This window comes from Aquarana catesbeiana, linkage group LG03, assembly GCF_042186555.1.
Source record: "Aquarana catesbeiana isolate 2022-GZ linkage group LG03, ASM4218655v1, whole genome shotgun sequence".
In the NCBI taxonomy this organism is placed as follows: Eukaryota; Metazoa; Chordata; class Amphibia; order Anura; family Ranidae; genus Aquarana; species Aquarana catesbeiana.
Genome location: NC_133326.1, coordinates 332,742,835 through 332,763,586, shown reverse-complemented (window position 1 = coordinate 332,763,586; position 20,752 = coordinate 332,742,835). Strand labels below are relative to the sequence as shown.

General features: G+C 44.1%; 1 protein-coding gene across 1 annotated transcript in view; it reads left to right on the top strand.

Moving 5' to 3' along the window:
- Positions 1-283: 283 nt before the first annotated feature.
- ARL10 (ARF like GTPase 10) overlaps positions 284-20,752 on the top strand; it is a 25,325-nt gene continuing 4,856 nt past the window's right edge. Inside the window, exons 1-3 of the mRNA XM_073620528.1 lie at positions 284-520; positions 9,643-9,811; positions 13,927-14,102. Of these exons, the coding sequence (XP_073476629.1) occupies positions 368-520; positions 9,643-9,811; positions 13,927-14,102 (498 nt within the window). The 5' untranslated portion in view covers positions 284-367. The remainder of the gene's footprint in view (positions 521-9,642; positions 9,812-13,926; positions 14,103-20,752) is intronic.

Sequence of the window (20,752 nt, the reverse complement as noted above, 5' to 3'; positions counted from 1 at the left end):
AGAGCGAAATTACATAGAAGAGGGAGGGGGCCCAAGAAAATGTTTGCTCAGGGTCCAGTCAATATTATAGACAACCCTGACTGGATGTATTGAGTAATCTAAGCTCATGGAGATCAGCAGAGAGAAAGTATCCAGTGAAGGTAAATCTGTGATTCCTGACACAGTGGAAGGAGCGAGAGAGCAGCTTTTCCTGGGGTAGGCAGGGATAACAGTACCAGTTACATTCCCCATGGACGATCACGCATGTGCACAAGATCCCTTGGAGGGCAGCGAGCAGTTAAAAGGATTCCGCGGCGTGGCGTCGTGACCTGACGTCAGAGGCGGGCGGGGTCATAGCTGGTGGTGCTGCCGCCGGGTGCCTGGGCGGATGGCCGCTCTCAGGAAGCTCTCTATGGTGATTGGAGCGGCGGTGGCGGCGCTGGGCTCGGTGCTCTTCATTGCCTGGAGCCGGTACATGCCGAGCCGGAGGAGGTCCAGGAGAGTGGGGTACCAGCTGGAGTACAAACCGCTGTACAGTCAGGTGAGCCGCTCCCAGCACACTCCACCCTGCCTGGAGGGGGTGACAGAGCGGGGTAATGAGTGTCACTATCAGGGAGTACTGTGGTCACATGACAGGGGCTGAGGTATGGAAGTGTCACCCCCAGTACCTGTCCAGCTGTCAATGACAGCTGCAAGCTGATTGGTTGATGTGAGACTGTCCACTTCCCATAATGAGTCCTCCCATCATCACCCCAGATGAGCGGTCAGTCCAGTGAATGAGCCCCCTATTGGAAGAAACGTCCTCCCCTTCATAAAATACATCGTACATTTTATTACGTCTCTGCAGAGCATTACACCTATGATCAGTGCCCTCTGGGTGCAGGCTCCTGCATTTATATCTCAGCTGCCTATGGAGGTCAACATTGACCCAATATGGACATATGTGCTCAATAGTATTGACCTGTAGTGACCACATTGGGTCAGTGATGTCACAGGCATTCCCACCCTTTTTGTGTTGATTGAGCAGGAGTGATGGCTTCCTTCCAGGTTCACTCTGAGTCTGGGCTCATCCCTAGTAAAGACCTTCCATTATGGGGCTGGAGGAAGTGATTGCTGGACTACAGGTGCAGTGACCTCACTCCACTTGTTCTCCAGTGAGATCTGTGAGGCCCTCTGCCTTGGTGTCAGATGGGACTTGTAGGTTTTTTTTTTTTTTTTTTTTTTTGTGGATGTGTGTGGCCTGAGGATGTGCTGGGAGTAGCCAAAGATGGGGGTGATGTAGTTGGGGGAGGGGGAACTTCATCTGTGATCAGCAGGGCTGGACTGGGACAAAAATTTGGCCCTGGACTTGATCCACACAGGCCTACTTTAATTTTTCAAATGCACACAAAAACGGTATATAAACTATACGCATTTGCACAAAAAAAAACGTAAAAACATTCCACTGCAGGTATAAATGGCTTTTTTTTTTCTCTTTAGAGAAAAAGATGCATTCCAACATTAGACGCCTTTTTAGAATGACATGATTTGAATGAATGACTTGCATCAGGCTCCCCAGAGAGACTTCCCCCTTGCATCAGGGTCACTAGAGAGAGGGCGGGCAGTGAGAGATGATGTAATCTCTCTGCTGCCTGTGGCTGTACAGTAAGGGAGGAACAGCGGCAATGCAGGGCAGGCAGTGAGAGATGTCATCTCTCTGCTCTGTCACCTGCCCGGCTTTCCCATGCTGCCTACTCGCTCTCCTGTGCTGCCCGCTGCATGGCTGCACAGAGGTTGTGGACTGTGGCCCTGTGGTTGGGGACCCCTGGGACTTGGGGCTATGGGCCCCAAAAGCCACCCCCTAGTGACGCCACTGGCTGTCACTGAAACTGGCCCACTGAGCTATCAGCCCACCGGGAAACTCCCGGGAGTACCGATGGCCAGTACATGCCTGGCGATCAGGAAGTTCCAAGTGAACCCCTGAATTCAGGCTGGAGTGATGATGTGACACCCTGGGCTAACAGGATGTTGGTTGATATATGCTAGATGGGCTTTAACCCAATAGAGGCCAAAGAGGAAGCCGACCAAAGTTTGGGTAGAGTAGAACCTAGGCATTCTCCATCCACACTAAGTTTGATAATCGCCCATTAAACAAGTGTTTTACTTTTTTTTTTTTCTCCTGCCCCTAAAGCCCCTCTATTTTAGCCTATGTGCCCTTGCATACATCGGTATTTACAGGCATTTAGCCCCGTTCTCACACTGGTGTGACTTGTCATACCATTTGACCGTTCCAAATTGCATGACAAGTTGCACCCCATTGCCAGCAATGGAACTGTTTTCATATTGCCAAGATTCATGTCACAGCGATTATAAAAGAGGGTTCTGCACTACTTTTTACTCATTTCATTGTGACTTGGTAAACTAAAGTGGAGCTCCAGGCTCCTTCAGCAAAAAAAAAATACTGTAGTTGCTGACTTTTATTATTGGGACACTTACCTGTCCCCAAATCCAGCGGTGTCTTCACCTAAGCTGATTTTTCAATTGGCTCTCTGATGCTGCTGCCGCCATCTTGGGTAAGGGAAACTGGCAGTGAAGCCTTGCGGCTTCACAGCCGATTCCATACTGCACGTGCACAAAGCACGCTGCTCTTTGTAAATAGCCGGGTGGCAGAGTAAGGAGGAGGGGGGCTGAACTTACAGATGCAGTCGCCCGCTCCCCCTCTCTGGAAAGATGCCAAATGTGGCAGCAGAGGAGGCAAATAAGCGAAGATCTTTTTTGTGGCATGCCGCAGTTAAATCATCAGTGCAAATTGCACTAATATTGCACTGAAGTAGCACAATTTCCCCCCTCACCTTCTAGGACAGCTACTTGAGATGATTGGCTCCGCCCTCTACAGGAAACACAAATCAGATACAATTTAAAAGGCCCCTCCCTTTCCTCTGACCCTCAGTTGTTTTGTGTTTCCAGACCCTCCAGGAGCACCGACACGTTTTCTTAACCACTTCAATACCAGGCACTTGTACACCTTCCTGCCCAGGCCAATTTTCAGCGCTGTCACAGTTTGAATGACAATTGCGCGGTCACCATCACTGTACCAAAACTAAATTTTTATCATATTGTTCCCACAAATAGAGCTTTCTTTTGGTGGTATTTGATCACCTCTGCTGTTTTTATTTTTTGCTAAACAAATAAAAAAAAGACCGAAAATTTTGAAAAAAAAGTTTTGCTTTTGTTTCTGTTAAAAAATTTTGTAAATAAGTTTTTCTCTTTCACTGATGGGCACTGACAGGCACTGATAAGGCAGCACCGGTGAGGTGGCACCAATGAGCGGGCACTGATATGTGGCACTGGGTGGCACTGATATGCGGCACTGATGGGCACTCATGGGTGGCACTGATAGGCGACACTGGGCACTGAAAGGCTGCAAAGATGGGTTCGTATGGGCGGCACTGATGGGCACTGATATGAGGCACTGATAGGCATCCCTGGTGGCACTGGCAGTGGTAGGCATTGTGCCTGGGCACTGATTGGCAGCTGCCTTGGAACAGATTAGTATTACCCTGGTGGTCCTGTCAGACGCGAGTGAGGAAAAGCCGATCACCGGCTCTTCCTATTTACATTGTGATCAGCCGTGATTGGACATGGCTGATCACGTGGTAAAGAGTCTCCGTCAGAGACTCTTTACCTAGATCAGTGTTGCGGGATGTCAGACTGACACACCGCAACAACGATCGACGCGATGCACACCCCCCGGGGGCACGCAGCGGCTCAATATCCTGAGGACGTCATATGATGCCCAGTCAGGGTATTGAAACCACTTTGCCGCCGTCATTCTGCTATATGGCGGGCTGCAAGTGGTTAAGGTCTGGTAACTGTGGTTGGTGGACCCCCCTTCTCTGGTTTCATCCAGGACTAGTTGTGGCCAAGTCCTGGATGATAGCCTGTACCAGAAGGGTTCAATATTTCTAAGGGTTACTTGCCTATGTGAGTGGTGGCAACTCCCTTCCTTTTTTTTTTCCCCAGCACTGCTGTGTGGAACTGTCCTCCTAAATGCTTCATTTTGGTGTACCAAGATGGCGTCAGGAGGACTTCCGGTGACGCGGCATCGGGACCGGAAGTCACATGACGCACTTCCGGACGCCGAGATTTTTAAAGGAGCATGGTGTGGAGACACTGAGGACATGCTGCAGGGGTATAGCCGTGCCGGGATGAATGGGGGCTTAGGGGTAGGAAGCTGAATGCACCAAAATCACATTCAGGATAGGAGCATTTGGGCAGAAAGTCAGATGCATGTAAACTCAACTAAACACATCTTAACGCTGTGCACATTAACAATTAATCGTTCATTTCAGAGGCCAGAATAAACGTATATTCTGGCCAATGGAATGAACAAGCGTCCAAACACTTGATGTGTCTAACTGTGCATAAATGTGTTTAAAAATGCAACTTTAGGCACATTTATAATGATTTTTCTCCTGTAAGTAGAAAGGTGTTCAGAAGAGCCTAGTGTGCATGGGGCCTAAAGGTAGAAAAAAAAAATGCTGACATGGTTAGAAACAATGTGGCAATGCAACTTCTAGATGGCAACTCCGAATCTCTGTAGCTATAAAAGAAACAGGAGGGTGCCCCTGGGACTTTATGGGCAATGGCCACGACTTAATAGAGTAAAAGTACAACATTTTATTGAATATAAATATATTGTACTTTTTATATATCCCTTCTCTATCTAGTTGTGGCCATTGCTCATAAAGTCCCAGGGGCACTCTCCTGTTTCTTTGCAATTTTTGGGATGTGGCATTTGGCCCCCATTTTTTTGACACATGGTTAGTTGGCTTTCCACAATATAAACTCTGTAGCTATTTATATGATAGATTTGTGTCTAAATGGCATGAAGTGCTAGGTTTCATTGGCCATAAAAGACAAAAGCGGTTGATTTTACTAAAACTGGAGAGTGCAAAATCTGGTGCAGCTCTACATAGAAACCGGATCGGCTTCCATGTTTTATTGTCAAAGCTTAATGTGGGAGTAAAAGCCCATTTATGATTTTTGTGTATAGGTAAGCCTTTAATAAGGCTTACCTATAGGTACAATAAATATCTCCTAAAATTGCACTGTTTAGGAGCTGTTTACCTTAGATGCAGCCAGTAACGTCACCGGTGCATGCACTCTGAAGGAAGGCATACCTGTGCCGTTCCTACAGAGCCCTGCCTTTACCAGTGACTCCAGCCTGCACGCGTCATCGCTGGCTCGGCCATTCATGTCGCTGAAGCCGTCAGGCCAAATGGAAATAAACCAAATCGCTTTCTCCATCCATGCAAATAAGATGGATGGAGGAATCCCCACTGGCCTTCCACCTCCCCCACAGAACATTGTATTCTTACAGCAGGGGCTGCAGCTGCCCGGGTTAGGGGGCTGTTGATGAAGAAAGGAAACATTTTCAACTTTGGCATTTTAATAGAAGTCGATAAAACAGGGACAGCCAACCACTGATCAAATTTCAGCCGCTCCCTGCTGAACCAGCCGGATTTTGCTCGGTGTTTGGCCAACTTTAGTGAAAGGTTGCCAATAATCACAAAGTAATGATCTGGAAAAAAAAAAGTTGCTTAGTGTAAAAACAAATAAACTTTCTGTTGACTGCCCATCTATTGCTCAAAACTATCCAACACAGGAAAGTGCATCAGTGTTGATTTGTATGAAGATTGGACAATAATGGGAACTATTTGGAAAAGATCTGCCCATGTTTTGCCATCTAAAAGACAGATTGGAAATAAGTTTCCTTGCTGTGAAAAGCTGTTGGATTTGCTCAGAGCAATCACACAGGAAAGTGTGAGTTGAGAGTCTGACTAATTTAGTGTATAATCAGCACTTTTCCCCCATTCTGCATGGTCAGCAGTCCCTGGCACACTATGGAGACAAATTGGTCTCTAGATAATGGCTGTGCCGCTTTCAAGGGCACACAAAAATACTTCTTTCATAGGAATGTACATGGGAGTTTACCGGCTCTTTCACATTTGCCTTCTCTGTTGAAGTGTGTAACAGTGTGCATTGTGTTAAAGTGGATCTTTAGTCAGAAAAATTAAGTCCTGCTAGATCATGTCAGGCTGGCCCCTTTTTGCAGGTAAAGCATTCAAAATAAGTGTCTATACTGTGTAAAATCCAGTAATATGCTGTCTCATCCTGCTCTGCACATGCTCAGTTTCTCTCTATTTATTTCTTGGCACTATGCCTAAAATCAGAGCCATATCTCCTGACAGCCTAAAGATTTACTGCTACTCAGGGGGCTCCAAGCTTCGGCAAATGGCCACTTCCAGCAGGAAGAAACTGGAGCATTGCTGGTGGCAATTTACAGCGCACACATTTTGGTAGCATAATTTATTAATGTGGAATGTATGTTCCTTGCTAATAAAAAAAAAAAAAAAATATATATATGTTCATCAGGTTGTTATGGGTAAAGGTCCACTTTAAGGCAGTTTCATTTATTTATTTTAAACCTACGGCCCAATTGTGACTAGGGGCCCCTTTGCATCTGCTCATTCTAAAGCAGTGTGTTACAGCCAGAACTTTATTCTGTAAAAGCAATACATAACAAATGATATGTCCATTGTAGTATGCTGCACTAGGGTCCATTGGTGTTCTAAACGAATAGTAATGCATTGTATTATAACCTGAGCAATCCTGTTTTATGGCCAAAAAAACTAGAGCTGGTCATATACTGGAAGATTTTCAAACAAACATTCGTACAAAAATTCTCAGTACATTTGACATGATGAATATTATTCAAAAGCATATCAAGATTTTTTTGCTTTTAACGTTCGATGTTGGAATGAATGAACTTTCCTGCATGAAAACCAGTTGCGCTGTTAGAAAAGCATTTCTTAAGAAATTGTGCTCATTGCTGCCGTTGTAAACAGATGTCAATTGATTTGACCCCACTAACTGTTAGAAAATCGGACAAATGTTCTTGGCACAAAACAACATTCTACTAGTATGCAGCCAGGTTAAATCGGCAGACATGAGCTGATCTGATTCATCTTGCCTGATGTCTATGGCCACCTTTGGTTACCCTTGTACTCTCACCTCTGTCATGTAAATACTATGGAGTGTATTGTAGTGTCATAAAACTTAATAACATACCATATGGAGCTTCCAAAGGGCAGCCTGTGACAACTAAGCAACAACACATGGGCTTTGTTAATTAGGGGAGTGTGTACAAAGAACAATGATTACAGTAACCTTGTTACTGGGGTCACCTAGATACATACTGATCCTATAGCAAAGATCCACATTTTGTGATTGTCTAGGCAACTGTGTGCAAATGCTGACTTGTATCTCAAGTCCCAAATCACTGCTCTTTTGACTGAGAGAGGCACACGTATTCGACTGTAGAGGGGAGTGACACATCTGACTTTTATCTAAGGGCCCCTTCATACCACAAACCCAGTCCAGATGGGTTTCTACATGCGCTTTTTTGATGCGTTCTGTTTTGTTTTTTGTTTTTCCCCCTCCCTCCTATCTTGCTCTCTCTCGCTCGCTCTCTTTCTCGCTCTCGCAGGGACAAGTGCATTCTGCCGAGTTCCAGTACAGGGTGTTTTACATTTTTTGTTTGTTTTTTGTTTTTGATGCAGAAACAAACCCGCACTGGACTGCATCTGGTGTAAATCGGCCTTGAGGGCCCTTTTCACAAGTGCTTTCCGATCAGGTCCACCTGTCCATTTCGGGAAGCTCCATGCAGCCCTAAGGACAGGCTGATGTAAACCGATTTGTGTCCATTTAGTTTCAGGAAAAGAAAAAATGGAAATGGACCGCAGCCTTTTCTGTTCCCCTGGACCTAAATGTGACAGAATGCTGATGAGAGGCTCATCCACCTTACCAACTGTTCAGTGTCTGCTACTCCTCTGTCAAGCCCTCCACTGGCTTCTGCTCACTCAATGAATTACATTCAAAATACTAACAACTTCTAAAGCCATCCACAACTCTATTCCTGGCTACATCACTAACCTAATCACAAAATACCAACCTATTCGTCCTCTTCGTTCCTCCCAAGACCTCCTGCTCACTAGTTCCCTTGTCATCTCCTCCCATATTCGCCTCCAGGAGCTCTCCAGAGCCTCTCCTATCCTCTGGAACTCTCTACCCCAATCTGTACGACTTTTTCTCCTACTTTGTCCACTTTCAGACAATACCTGAAAACTCATATCTTCTGAGAAGCCTATCCTGCCCCCATCTAACAACTGTACATACATTTTCTCCATCATCACATCCCCCAAAGAGACTACCTCTTTGGATCTCCTGACCCTCCCTCCTTAGATTGTAAGCGCTAACGAACAGGGCTTTCTGATTCCTACTGTATTAAATTGTAATTGTACGGTCTGTCCTTATGTTATAAAGCAATGCATAAACTGTGAACACTATATAAACCCTGTATAATAAAAAAAATAGAGGTAGCCTGATGTAAACAGACACAAGTCCATTTGCCTCCAGCTGCCCATAAAGCTATCACAGGTCCGCCAGACACAAACTGTCAGACATTCTATGCTGAACGGAACAGAGGGACTCTTCCAATCAGAATCTCTCCGAGTAGGAATAATCGGAATTTGATTTCAGTCGATAGTTGGAAGCTACAATCACATTTTTGATCACGTTTTCAACATGCAATACCATAAGCTGGTTACTCAAATTCACAACCAAATCATCTCTGCCGCTGATTAATGCAGAATGATCAAATGTCTACTAATTGAATATGATCTAAATCTATGGGAAGTTCTGCCTATTCAATTGTTATCGAATTGTTTTGATGGGATTGAATATCAATCAGATAATAAAATTGAAGCACATATGGCTACCATAAATCACTGTTTGCTTACAGCAATGGTGGTGATTGACTTAAAATGGGACTGCAATGGTGCGGGCAATCTAAGGGCTCGTTCACATCATATATGCATGAAAACTGATGGGATACCAACGCAGATTTCACTTGCAGTGACATCAGTTTCCATGCGCATCTGTTATGTGCCCTGTTCACAATGTGACGTTGGTTTTTTTTTTTTTTTTTTTTTTTTTTTTTTCCCCGTGCAGTGAACTGTATACATGTTGAAGATTCCTGCACAGAAAGAAATTGCATGTGATAGTGTTGTGAAAAGGGCACATGGAGAACAAATTTTTTTTTTTTTTTTTTGTGCCTTTGTCGAACGCACATAGAAAAACTGACGTCTCTGCACTACGGTGTGAACAAAGGCCTAACTGACAACACTAGTGACACTAATACAGTGATCAGTGTTAATACTGTACACTGTCATTGTACTAATGACACTGACTGGGAAGGGGTTAACCTCAAGGGATAATCAAGGAGCTGTGTGCCTATCCATGTGTAATGTGCTGATTTATACAAAAGATCTTTGTTTATTATTCCTACTTTGCAGGGATAAAAAAAACAGATTGTTCCCTCTGTACAGGGTCCGGTGTTTGATAAAAGCACATTTCAAGAATGTTATTCATGACCTAGTTTGGTTTGAAGTTGTATTTTAAAAACTCCAAAAAAGGCAGTTTACTTTTATTCCTAAATATTTAATTTTTTTGCAGACAATATAGTAAAAATGTTGTGGTGTGGTTTTTGTTTTGTTTTTTTTTAACTTTTGCAATCCTGACACCTGCTTCTCTTTTTTTTTTTTTTTTTTTTGCATACAGCCGAATTATTTGGATCGTCAGATTTTAGTCCTAGGTTTGGATGGCGCTGGGAAGAGCAGTATAATTCACGCCCTGAGCACAAACACCACCAGATCCAGCTCAGCACCTACTCATGGGTTTAACACTGCCCAGATTCTCAGCCAGGGACTGAGGATTGAACTACTGGAAGGTGAGTTCTTCCATCAGGGGGAGAGTTACATTTGTAGAAATCTGTGTAATTTGCTTACTATTCTAGAGGCATTTAGACAGTGTCCATGTATGTTCACACATAATGTCACAAACTACATTGATTTAAAGAGCAAGCAATTTTTTAATGGAAACCTAAACAAAAAGAAATGTGTAGGCTGCCATTACTGACCTGCTATGAAAATTAGAGGTCGGCCGATATATCGGCCGCTATTTGGCTTTTTTTACTTAATCGGCATCGGCTGATTGTGCTGATAAAAAAAGCCGATTATAACTTCAGTGGGACTGGCAAGTGACTTCTGTAATAGAAGTCAGTGCAAGTTGTCTGAAGTTTTCTTCTCTCCTCCTCTGGGCAGCCTGCCAAATCTGATAAGAAGATACATTGTATCTCTTCAGGTTCTTTTATCAATAGACTGAACTCTGTGTGGAGGAGTTCTCAGTTTAACCATTTAAAGACTAAATCTTTTCTGACACTTGTTGCTTATAAGTAAAAATCCTGTATTTTCTGCTAGAAAATCACTTAGAACCCCCAAACATATTATTTATATATATATATATATATATATATATATATATATATATATATATATATATATATATATATATTATTTTTAACAGAGACCCTAGGGAATAAAATAGCGGTTGTTGCAATATTTTATGTCACACGGTATTTGCGCAGCGGTCTTTCAAGCGCTATTTTTTTTTTTTTTTTTTTTTTTTTTTTTTTTTTTTTTAATACACTAATGAAATTAAAAAAAAAAAGCAGTAAAGTTAGCCCATTTTTTTTATTTTTTTTTTTTTTTGTCCGACAGTTTTGATTACCTGTTTTTGTGTATTTAATATTTAAGATATAGTTATTTTTTTTTAATCTAAATTATACATACAAGTGAACTGATTGGAGGTTTGTTTTGTTTAATAAATGTTTAAATGTAAAAAATTTTCTGTATCACTTAATACTTAAGGCTGCTTTCACACTGGAGCGGGCATGCGTTGACGGTAAAACGCTGTTAGTTTTAGCGGCGTTTTACCGTCATTTTAGCGGCGCTATTCGGCTGCTAGCGGGGCGCTTATAACCCAGCTAGCGGCTGAGGAAGGAGTTAAATGCGCCCCTGAAGTGCTGCTGCCGAAACGCTTTGTAGGCGCTTCGGCAGCGGTGCGCATTCATTTCAATGGGCAGGAGTGGTGGTATACACCGCTCCAAAGATGCCGCTTGCAGGACTATTTTTTAACATCCTGCCAGCGCATCGCCTCAGTGTGAAAGCACTCGAGCTTTCACACAGACTGCAGGGGAGCCGTTTTACAGGTGCTATTTTTAGCCCAAAAGCGCCTGAAAAACACCCCAGTGTGAAAGGGGTCTAACTGTTAGATTTTATGAGATGAAGAGGGAAAAAAAAAAAAGAAAAAAAAAATCGGCATCATATATCGGCCACCGCGATTTCTAAATATCGACATCGGCCAGAGAAAAACCCATATTGGTCAACCTCTAATGAAAATACTTGTTTGGCTGTTTATGGCTTCGCGTGTAGTCCCTGATCTGAAATATTTATGTAAATGTTCTGAAGCCATTGAATTGGCACAAAAGCAAGACAACTAGTGTGGTGGTTTTTTTTTTTTTTTTACATGAGAGCTCAGTAGAGGCCCTATGCTCTCAATGAACCACCATTGGCAGAATTTACAGGACAAAAGACCTCCTTCCCCTTACAGACCTAGAACAAAGTGCTGGCTGAAAGTTATAGTTCCTTGTTCTGGATCAGCCTTGACTTGGTGTTAGTAAACCCAGGACCCTGCAGTCAAAAAAAAAAAAAAAAAAAAATAAATATATATATATATATATATATATATATATATATATATATATATATATATATATATATATATATATATATATATATATATATATATATATATATATATATATATATATATATATATATATATATATATATATATTATTCTCACAGTACCCACAATTATATTAGTAAATGTAAACTGCTAAATGCCTTTTCTCATCTGCAGTATATAGCAGTCTTATCACTTTTTTTTTACCGATGTCCAGCCGAGCATCGGTTGAAGCTTTTAGGCTACGTTTCCACTATTGTGACCCCCAGAGTCGCACGACTTTGAGTGCAGCTTTGATCCAACTTTACAGGCTCTGGATCAGAGTCACATGAAAGTAGTGCAGGAACCTTTTCAAAGTTGCTGCAACTTTAAGTCACATAAATTGGAACAGGTGCCATTGAAATCAATGGGCTGTCAATTGGACACAAAGCTGCATGACAAGTCGAACTAGTGGAAACAGACTTGGGAGTTTTTATTCTCCTTTTGACTGTCCTATGAGGCTGCATGACCCCTGACCCTCTGTCTGGACAGAACTAATTGGCCCTGTGCTGATCACATGCACTCTCCCAAGAGAAAAACAAGCTCTAGCAATACACACCAAACTGAGCATGTGCAGTGTCTCCTAGGGCTCTGTGCTATCAGCAGATGGATTGGGGACTGTGGAAGGAGAGGATCTGAGAAGACAGGATCAAACAGCCTTTTTACACCATGTGAAGGATTAACCCCTTAGGTTCAACAGTGTATATGCAGGAAAGCATGCTTGTAATACTCAGACTGTTAAACTCAGCCAGTATGTTTCTCCCACTGTAGGTTTCCTTGCACATAGCTTTCATTTAGATGTTCAGAAATAATACAAAAAGGATAGCAGAGCAGCACACTGTACCATAGTGTACTAAACGTTTATGAAGTATAAAAAGCTGTGATAATGTAGCAGGCTAACTCAAGAGCCAAGCCCTTCCCAGATGTTTCCTCTGCTTTTTACCACACTGAGATTTTATGATATCTAGACTGGAAACATTTGTTTCATTACAAGACTTGGTTAATTTTTTATTTTTTGCTACAATCTGCAGGTCTGACAGTTTTATTAGTTAAACTAATAGCTGAAAGCAGGCAAGTTTGTTGTAAGGTAATACTAACTCCATTCCACCTAGTGCCATGTGAGTGCTGCATAGCTGCTATTACAGTGGTTATCAACCTTTGTGAAGCTAAGGCAGGGTAAATTCTTTAACAAGAGTAAAGTAAACAAAGTTAATTCTTTTAAAGTTTCCATGCCCCGACAGTAAAAAAAAAGTGCAAAAAATGGTGCTGCATATGGGACTGTGTAATGTGCAGCAGAGTGCAGGGCTCAGAACTGTAATTGCACAACACAGCTTGCAGAGAGCAGTGGTTGGGAGTAAGTGTTTTCTTCAGTTGGTGGTCAGCGTGCAACTTCACTGAGCATGCCCCCTTTGACCCCCCGGGTATGTGTTCAGTCCATCCCGTAACTGGCGGTGTGTCCCCCTTTCATTGCAGTCAGTGCTGAGTGATCTCCTCTTACATTGGTGGTCAATTTTAGCGTGACCCTTTGTTAGTGGTCTGTGCTCGGTGCATCTCCTTAGTGTCTTCTGTTAGTGGTCAGCGTGCTACTTTCACCTGTGGGTCAGCGATCAGTCCATCCTGTAACTGATGGTCAGTGCTGAGTGTGTGCCTCCCCCTTACATTGGCGGTCAGTACTGGGTGTTCACCTCTTACATTGGTTTCAGCGTGACCCTTTACGTTAGTAGTGCTGCTCAGTGCATCCGCTTATATTGGTACTTGATGGTCAGCACTCCCCCTTACTGTGTGGATGAAGAAATCTCCATTGTATTTAGGCAAGCGCAGTAACCAGATTGCAGTCAGTTTGGGCCGTTCACTTTGGCGCGATTAGACATGTCAGATAGCAGCCTATTGGGACAGTGCTGTTGCCAGCAATCAGTGTGACGCCGACTTTGCGGCACTGCACCGATTTCCAAAAGTAGTTCCTGTACCTTTTTTTTTTTTTTTTTTTTTTTTTTTTTTTTTTTTCCCCTTGCAAGTCCATCCATGGTTCCAGTTTTGGCTGATTCAGCAGAAATTGCCCTAAATTCGATCCACCTATGGGGATCTTAAGACCCAGGCCCCCTGTGAAAATTTTGTAACAAAAAATTTTACGCCATTTTCAAAACAACGTGAAACAAAGGTTGAGGGGTCTGCAAGCACCAGTTTTTATATACTGTAATATTATTTCACCTCTCTCCACAGTAGGTGGTAGCCAGAACCTTAGGACATACTGGAACCAGTACCTGAAGAATGCACATATAATGGTTTTTGTTGTGGATTCCACGGATGACAAGCGCCTGCAGCTTGCTAGACAAGAACTGCATCGACTTTTGGAAGAGGCGTCGCATTTACCGCTGATGGTGCTAGCAAACAAGCAGGTGTGTGTGTGTGTGTGTGTTTTCACTGTGTAGATACTCCCTATAATTGTGTGTGTGGTTTATAGAAAGGGGTGCTTTGATGCTCTAATAACTGCATTAATTTGGATCTTTTATATCTGCCTGGAGTTTGGCTTTAAAAGGAATATATATTGGGTTAGGTGTTGGTTATTAGTTTTTAAATTTTAAGTGTGTGTTTGTTTTTTACTATATGTATAGATTCTTTTTGTTTTAAAAAAATTTTGTGAGGACAAATATTCCCAGATCACTATAGGTTAGCTATGGAGATTGCCCAGCAGAAGCTGCCTGCTTTGTCTTATTGAAATCTTGGGCAAAGCTTCCCAGTAAGGCCCCTTTTAACACTGGCAGAGTCCACCAGCAGATCTTCCTGCTCTGCAGGGGAGCAGGCATCAGTCAGCTGATCTCCACTGAGCAGGCGGATGACAGGTCCATGTCCACTCTGCTGATGCAGAACAGACACAGCCCGTTCTCCTCGATTGTCTGCCGACGAGAAACAGACTGCCTGTCATCCAATTCACTGGAAAGATGTGGGGGATGGATTGGATGTCGGCAGGTGTCAACAGATACATCTGCTGACATCCGCTGCTCCATAGAGAGCAATGGATGGTCCAATCGGGTCCGCCTGAAAAACTGGCAGGTGGACCCAGTCGGTTCATCAGTGTGAAAGGGGCCTTAGAAATTACTTTCTTTTGACTTGGCTCCAACCAGGCCTGGACTGGGACAAAAAATAGGCCCGGCCATTTTAGACTGAGCAGCCAATATTTCCATGGACCAGGGGCGTGTCAGTCCTCCATGCTGTAATGTGCAGGAACACTGATATAAATATAAAGGGGACTGCACTGTAATGATTATAGTGCCCGTTTACAGTGCAGTCCCCTTTATATTAGTGTCCCTGCAGTCATGGCCCCCCCCCCACCTTTTACTCTCTACTCACTGTGCAGATCTCCAGCTCCTCCCGCCCCCTGCTCCCTTACATCAGAGTCCGCACAGACCCACTTACTGTAAGGGGGAGCTCTGAGGACTCTAATGTAAAGAGGAACACTGATTTAAGGGGGTCTCTGCTCACCAAAGCCCCACTCTTGTATCAGAGTCCACAGAACACCCCTTAAATTAGTTTTATATACATACTGGAAGGCAGGAGAGAGGGTGCACTTACTCACCCCAGCATGAGGCTCAAGAGCAGGCTGTCTGTTCCTTCACATCTTCCTGGGGATGTGTGGGCGGGGCATACGCAGGGGGTGTGGGCGGGGCAGAGTAGAGGGGCGGGAAGAGGAGGAGCAGTGGAACTGTCAGAGTTGGCTGAGCTGTGTGTGAGACACACAGCTCAGCCGCTCAGCCAATCAGGCGCTATTGGAGATGGTACGGCTGCATGGCGGTGAGCAGCGGCCTGTGTTAACCCTGTCCAGGCCGCGGGCGCTGTTTACCTCTCGCTGTGCGGCCTATCATCAACAGGCCACAGATCAGGCAGCCCCGGCCCACCGGGCAAATGCCCAGTCTGCCCCATGGCCAGTCCGGGTCTGGCTCCAACTGGAGCTATTGAGTCCTGTAAATAGGTTTTATTACAAAAGACAGATGTGAAAAGGAGCCAAGAGCACTACCTGCTGGCCAAATATAAGACTACGTAATAATATGCAATATATGGTTAGAATTTAATATTTTTAAAGATAAATACAATAAAGACAGTGGGGTTTATTTACAAAAGGCAAATCTACTTTGCACTACAAGTGCAGTCGCTGTAGATCTGAAGGGGACATGCAAGGAAAATAAACAGCATTTTAGCTTGCGCATGATTGTATGATAAAATCAGCAGAGCTTCCCCTCATTTCCGATCTACCCCTCAGATTTACAACTACTGAACTTCCAAGTGCGCTTTCGTGCAATTTCAAGTGCACTTGTAGTGCAAAGTGGATTTGCCTTTCGTAAATAACCCCCAAAGTGTACACACCGCTTTTACATTCCTTCTCAACACCTATACATGTCCTCACTTTTTATCAGCACTTAATTTGTTTTTATTTGGATGTAACTTAGAGAATTGTACATATTTCCTTGGCTAGTGAATATTATCTAGTCAAACTAAAACCCTCGCACTTGATTTGTATATAGGTTGGAGCTGCTGCACTCAATTACACCTGAATACCAGGTCTGAAGTAATAGCCAATAAATTAAAACACGTGCGCTGTCTTCTTCAATAACACTTGATTATTTAAGTAAACAAATGTGCATGTTAGAGGGTTTTGTTTCATAATACAGATCAAAAATATGTGCGATTTAAAACAACCAAGAAACAATACACTTTAATACTAGCTTGTAAAAATAAATAAATCGATGTGTAAATAATAATGAAGGCAATGCATTGATCACTCATAAAAAGACAACTCTTTAAAGTCTATTATTGTGCAAAACAAAGCAAGTACCAGTGTACTTTCTTTAATTGGAGCACAGAGCACTTTGTTTTGCACAATAATGGACTCTTTGATTTATTAAACATTTTTTACAAGCTAGTATTGAAGTGTATTGTGGGTTGTTTAGTTCACTCTAAGACCCCTTTCACACTGAGGTGCTTTTCAGGCGCATTCATGTTAAAAAAAAATTAATGCATTCACACTGGGGCAGTGTGCTGAAGGGGCAGTGAAAAAACGCCCCTCTCCATTGAAATTAATGGAAAGCTCTTCAAAAGCACTCAGTGTTTTACTGGCAGTTTTAGAAGCACCTCAGTGTGAAAGGGGCCTAAGAATCAAGTGTTAGGCCCAGATCACACTGGTGCGACAATCACTCCTACTTTTGAGAGCACAAGTCACATGACATGTAAGAAAAAAAAAAATCAAAATCAATGATTCCCTACGAGAGCCACTGTAACTGGTCTGACTTTGGAAAAGGTTCCTGCGTGACTTTGGTCAGACGTCTGTCAGATTTCAGCCCTTAGATTTTGAATGGAAGTCGCATCCAAGTCAGATCGGCATCTTAGCTGATCTGACTTGTGACATGCAACCTGTGCTCAGAGGCCACGTTAGCAATGCAAAATGTATTGAAAAAAACACGGGGTAGAAATCCATCCGACCAGGACAGCAGGGGGACGAGTACAAACGAGCGTGCCCCCCCCCCCCCTCCTGAACCATACCAGGCCCCATGCCGTCAACATTGGGGTGGGGGGGGGGGGGTGGTGGTTTTGGTGGGTTTGTGCTGTGCTTTGGGGCAGGGAGGGGCTCAGGCCATTCACCCCAAAGCACGTTGTCTCATGTTCATGGGGACATGGGTCTCTTCCCCACAACCCTGGTCAGGGGGGGTTGTTTATTGGAATCTGGGGGCCCTGCCCTATGTAAAGGAGTATGGGGGGGATCCCATTCACCCAAAAAAAAAAAAGTGTGTAACAAAAGACATGAGGCAGTTTTTGTCTAATGTCCCCCAATGTAGATCCAACGTCAATCACAACGTCTTCCTCTGCTGCCAACCTGATTTAAAAAAAACAAAACAAAACAATGCTCCTCCCCAGACAAATGCGCCCTCTGTTCTGGCAGCTCCCGTGTCTGACAGTTCTTGCATCGCTATGGGTCGTTGCCATGCTGTGATGTAACCTCGTCCATTGGCTTCAGGCGCCGATATTGCAAGTAAGGGAATCTGGCTGCATTTTCTAAATGGTCCTGTCATCTTCTGGGACACACGCAGGGCCCATAATGCAGCGGAGGGGAAGGAGGAGGGGCCAGAAGTGATGCAGATTGCTGTGTGGCGATCCTACCAGGAAGTGGGAGCTCTCCTCTCCCCAAAAAATAGGATTTTTAAAACAGCTTACCTGTAAAATCCTTTTCTTTTGAGGTACATCACGGGACACAGAGTCTCAGTAATTACTGATGGATTACATAGGGTATCACTAGGTGATTGGACACTGGCACACCCTAGACAGGAAGTTCAACCCCCCTATATAACCCCTCCCCTTACTGGGAGTACCTCAGTTGTGTAGCAAAGCAATATAAATGTATTAGAAGAAGGGAGGGACCACTTTGTCCCATGATGTACCGCAAAAGAAAATGATTTTACAGGTAAGCTGTTATAAAAATCCTATTTTCTTTCTCGTACATCACGGGACACAGAGTCTCAGTAATTACTGATGGGATGTCCCAGAGCAATGCTATTTGAGGGGAGGGGGACAACAACAAAGTAGGGTGTAATCAGACCTGAGGACCTTGTACCGCTGTTTGCAGCACACTGTGCCCAAAGGTGATCTCCTCATGCCTTCTCACATCACCTGATAAAATCTGGTGAATGTATGGACTGACGACCAGGTTGCGGCCTTGTAGATTTGAGCCATGGAGGCCTGGTGATGCACTGCCCACGAAGCACTAATAGCCCTTGTGGAGTGTCTCTTTATTTGAAAAGGCGTAACTTTCTGCTTCAAACCATAAGCTTGCACAATAACTTGTCAAATCAATTTAGCAATGGTAGATTTCGACGCTGCCTGTCCTCTATTAGGACCTTCTGGCAAGACAAACAAAACATCCGTTTTGCGAATCTGAGCAGTTGCTTCCAGATAGGCTTTGACTGCTCTCACTACATCCAAAGAATGTAGTGACCTTTTCTTCCATAGAACAGGGATCTTGAAAAAAGGAAGGCAGTACAATATCTTGGTTTAGATGAAAACCTGAAACCTTCAGTAGAAAGCTAGGATGAGGACGCAATACCACTCTATCCTTGTGCATGATTAAATATGGCTCTTTACAGGAAAGAGCTGCTGCTTCTGATGCTCTTCTAGCAGAAGAAATGGCTACCTGAAAAATTAGCTTCCTTGTCAACAGGACCAAGGGAATTTGACGTATCGGTTCAAAAGGCTATTTCTGTAAAGCTGACAGAACCAAATTCCACTCCCAGGGGTTTAGGGGCGCCTTAACCGGAGGATTAAGGCGCGTTACCCCCTGTATAAAGCTTCGGACCAAAGCATGCGAAGCAAGTGGACATTGAATACTGACAAGACTGAGACCTGGTCCTTGATGGTACTCAAGGCCAGCTTCACCTCTAACCCCATTTGCAGAAAGTCAAGGATTCTCCCTATGACAAATTTTCTGGGATGCCAACCCCTGGATTCACACCAGGAAACATATGCTTTCCAGACTCTATGATAAATGACTCTGGAAGCTGGCTTCCTTGCATTAATCAAGGTAGAAATCACAGGGCCTGAAAGCCCACGACTCTTCAGAACGTGGGTTTCAATAGCCAAACCATTAAATTTAGCGTTTGTAAGGCAGAATGGAACACTGGTCCCTGGGATAGCAGGTCTGGACGTGATGGTAGGATCCATGGGGAACCTACCTCCATTTTTACTATTTCTGCTTACCAAGCTCTTGGCCATGCTGGGGCCACCAGAAGTACTGACTTCTTCTTTTCCTGCCTGATCCTGCGAAGAAGTCATGTCAATGGCAGAATAGGAGGGAATGCATAAACCTGAGAGAACCGATGCCACGGAGTCACCAATGCATCTGTCCCGCATGCAAGAGGATCCCTTGTTCTTGACACAAAGTTGTCAATCTTCTTGTTGAACCTGGACGCCAAGAGATCTACATCCGGAATCCCCCATCTTTGGCATATGGCCAAGACGATGGGGTGAAGAGACCATTCCCCCGGGGAATAACTGCTGGCGACTTAAGTAGTCCGCCTGCCAGTTCTCTACCCCCGGAATGAAGATTGCCGATATGCACGGCACATGCTCTTCTGCCCAGATTAAGATCTGGTGCCTCCTTGGTGATTGATATAAGCCACTGCTGTGGCATTGTCGGACTGGATCCTGACAGGGCAACCCTGTAACCTGAGTGTCCAGGCCTTTAGGGCTAGATGCGCCGCATGGATCTCCAGAATGTTAATGGGTAAGGTCCTCTCGGTCTTGGACAGTCAACTGTTCCAGAACTGCTCCCCAACCCGAAAGACTGGCATCCGTTGTTACCACTCTGCGGGTAGCTGGTAAAAAGGATTTCCCTTTTCGTAGATTCTCGGGTATCAACCACCAACTGAGGCTCTGATGCACTGTAGGAGACAGACGCATCGGAAGATCTAACACCTGGACCTTTTTGTTCCAGGCAGACCGGATACTGTTTTGCAGCAGTCTCTAATGAAACTGAGCATAGGGAACTGCTTCGAATGAAGCCACCATCTTCCCCAGCAGCCTCATACATAGGCGAATAGAAGGCCCCTTATTTGCCCTGACTACCTGAATCAGTTCTTTTATGGCACTGATTTTTGCCTGGGGTAAAAATACTCTTTTCTGGGCTGTATCTATGACCAGACCCAAATACTCTAGTCTTCTTACTGGTTTTAAAGAAGACTTCTCTAAGTTGAGGACCCAACCTAGGTATTCCAGGTAGTTGACTGTGGTGACCAAGTTTTGGTCCAAGCGCGCTACCGCCCGGTCTATCAAGAACAGGGCGTCTAGGTACGCTATAAGCGTTATACCCTGGGATCTTAAAGCGGGAGTCCACCCAAAAGCAGTCAGCAGTCAGCTGCTGACTTTTAATAAATGGACACTTACCTGCCCCAGGGTCCAGCGATGTCAAAGCCAATCAATCGCTCGGGTCTCTGCAGCTGCCGCCGGTGCCATCCCCGGTGAGGGAATCAGGAAGTGAAGCGTTGCGGCTTCACTTCCTGGTTCCCTA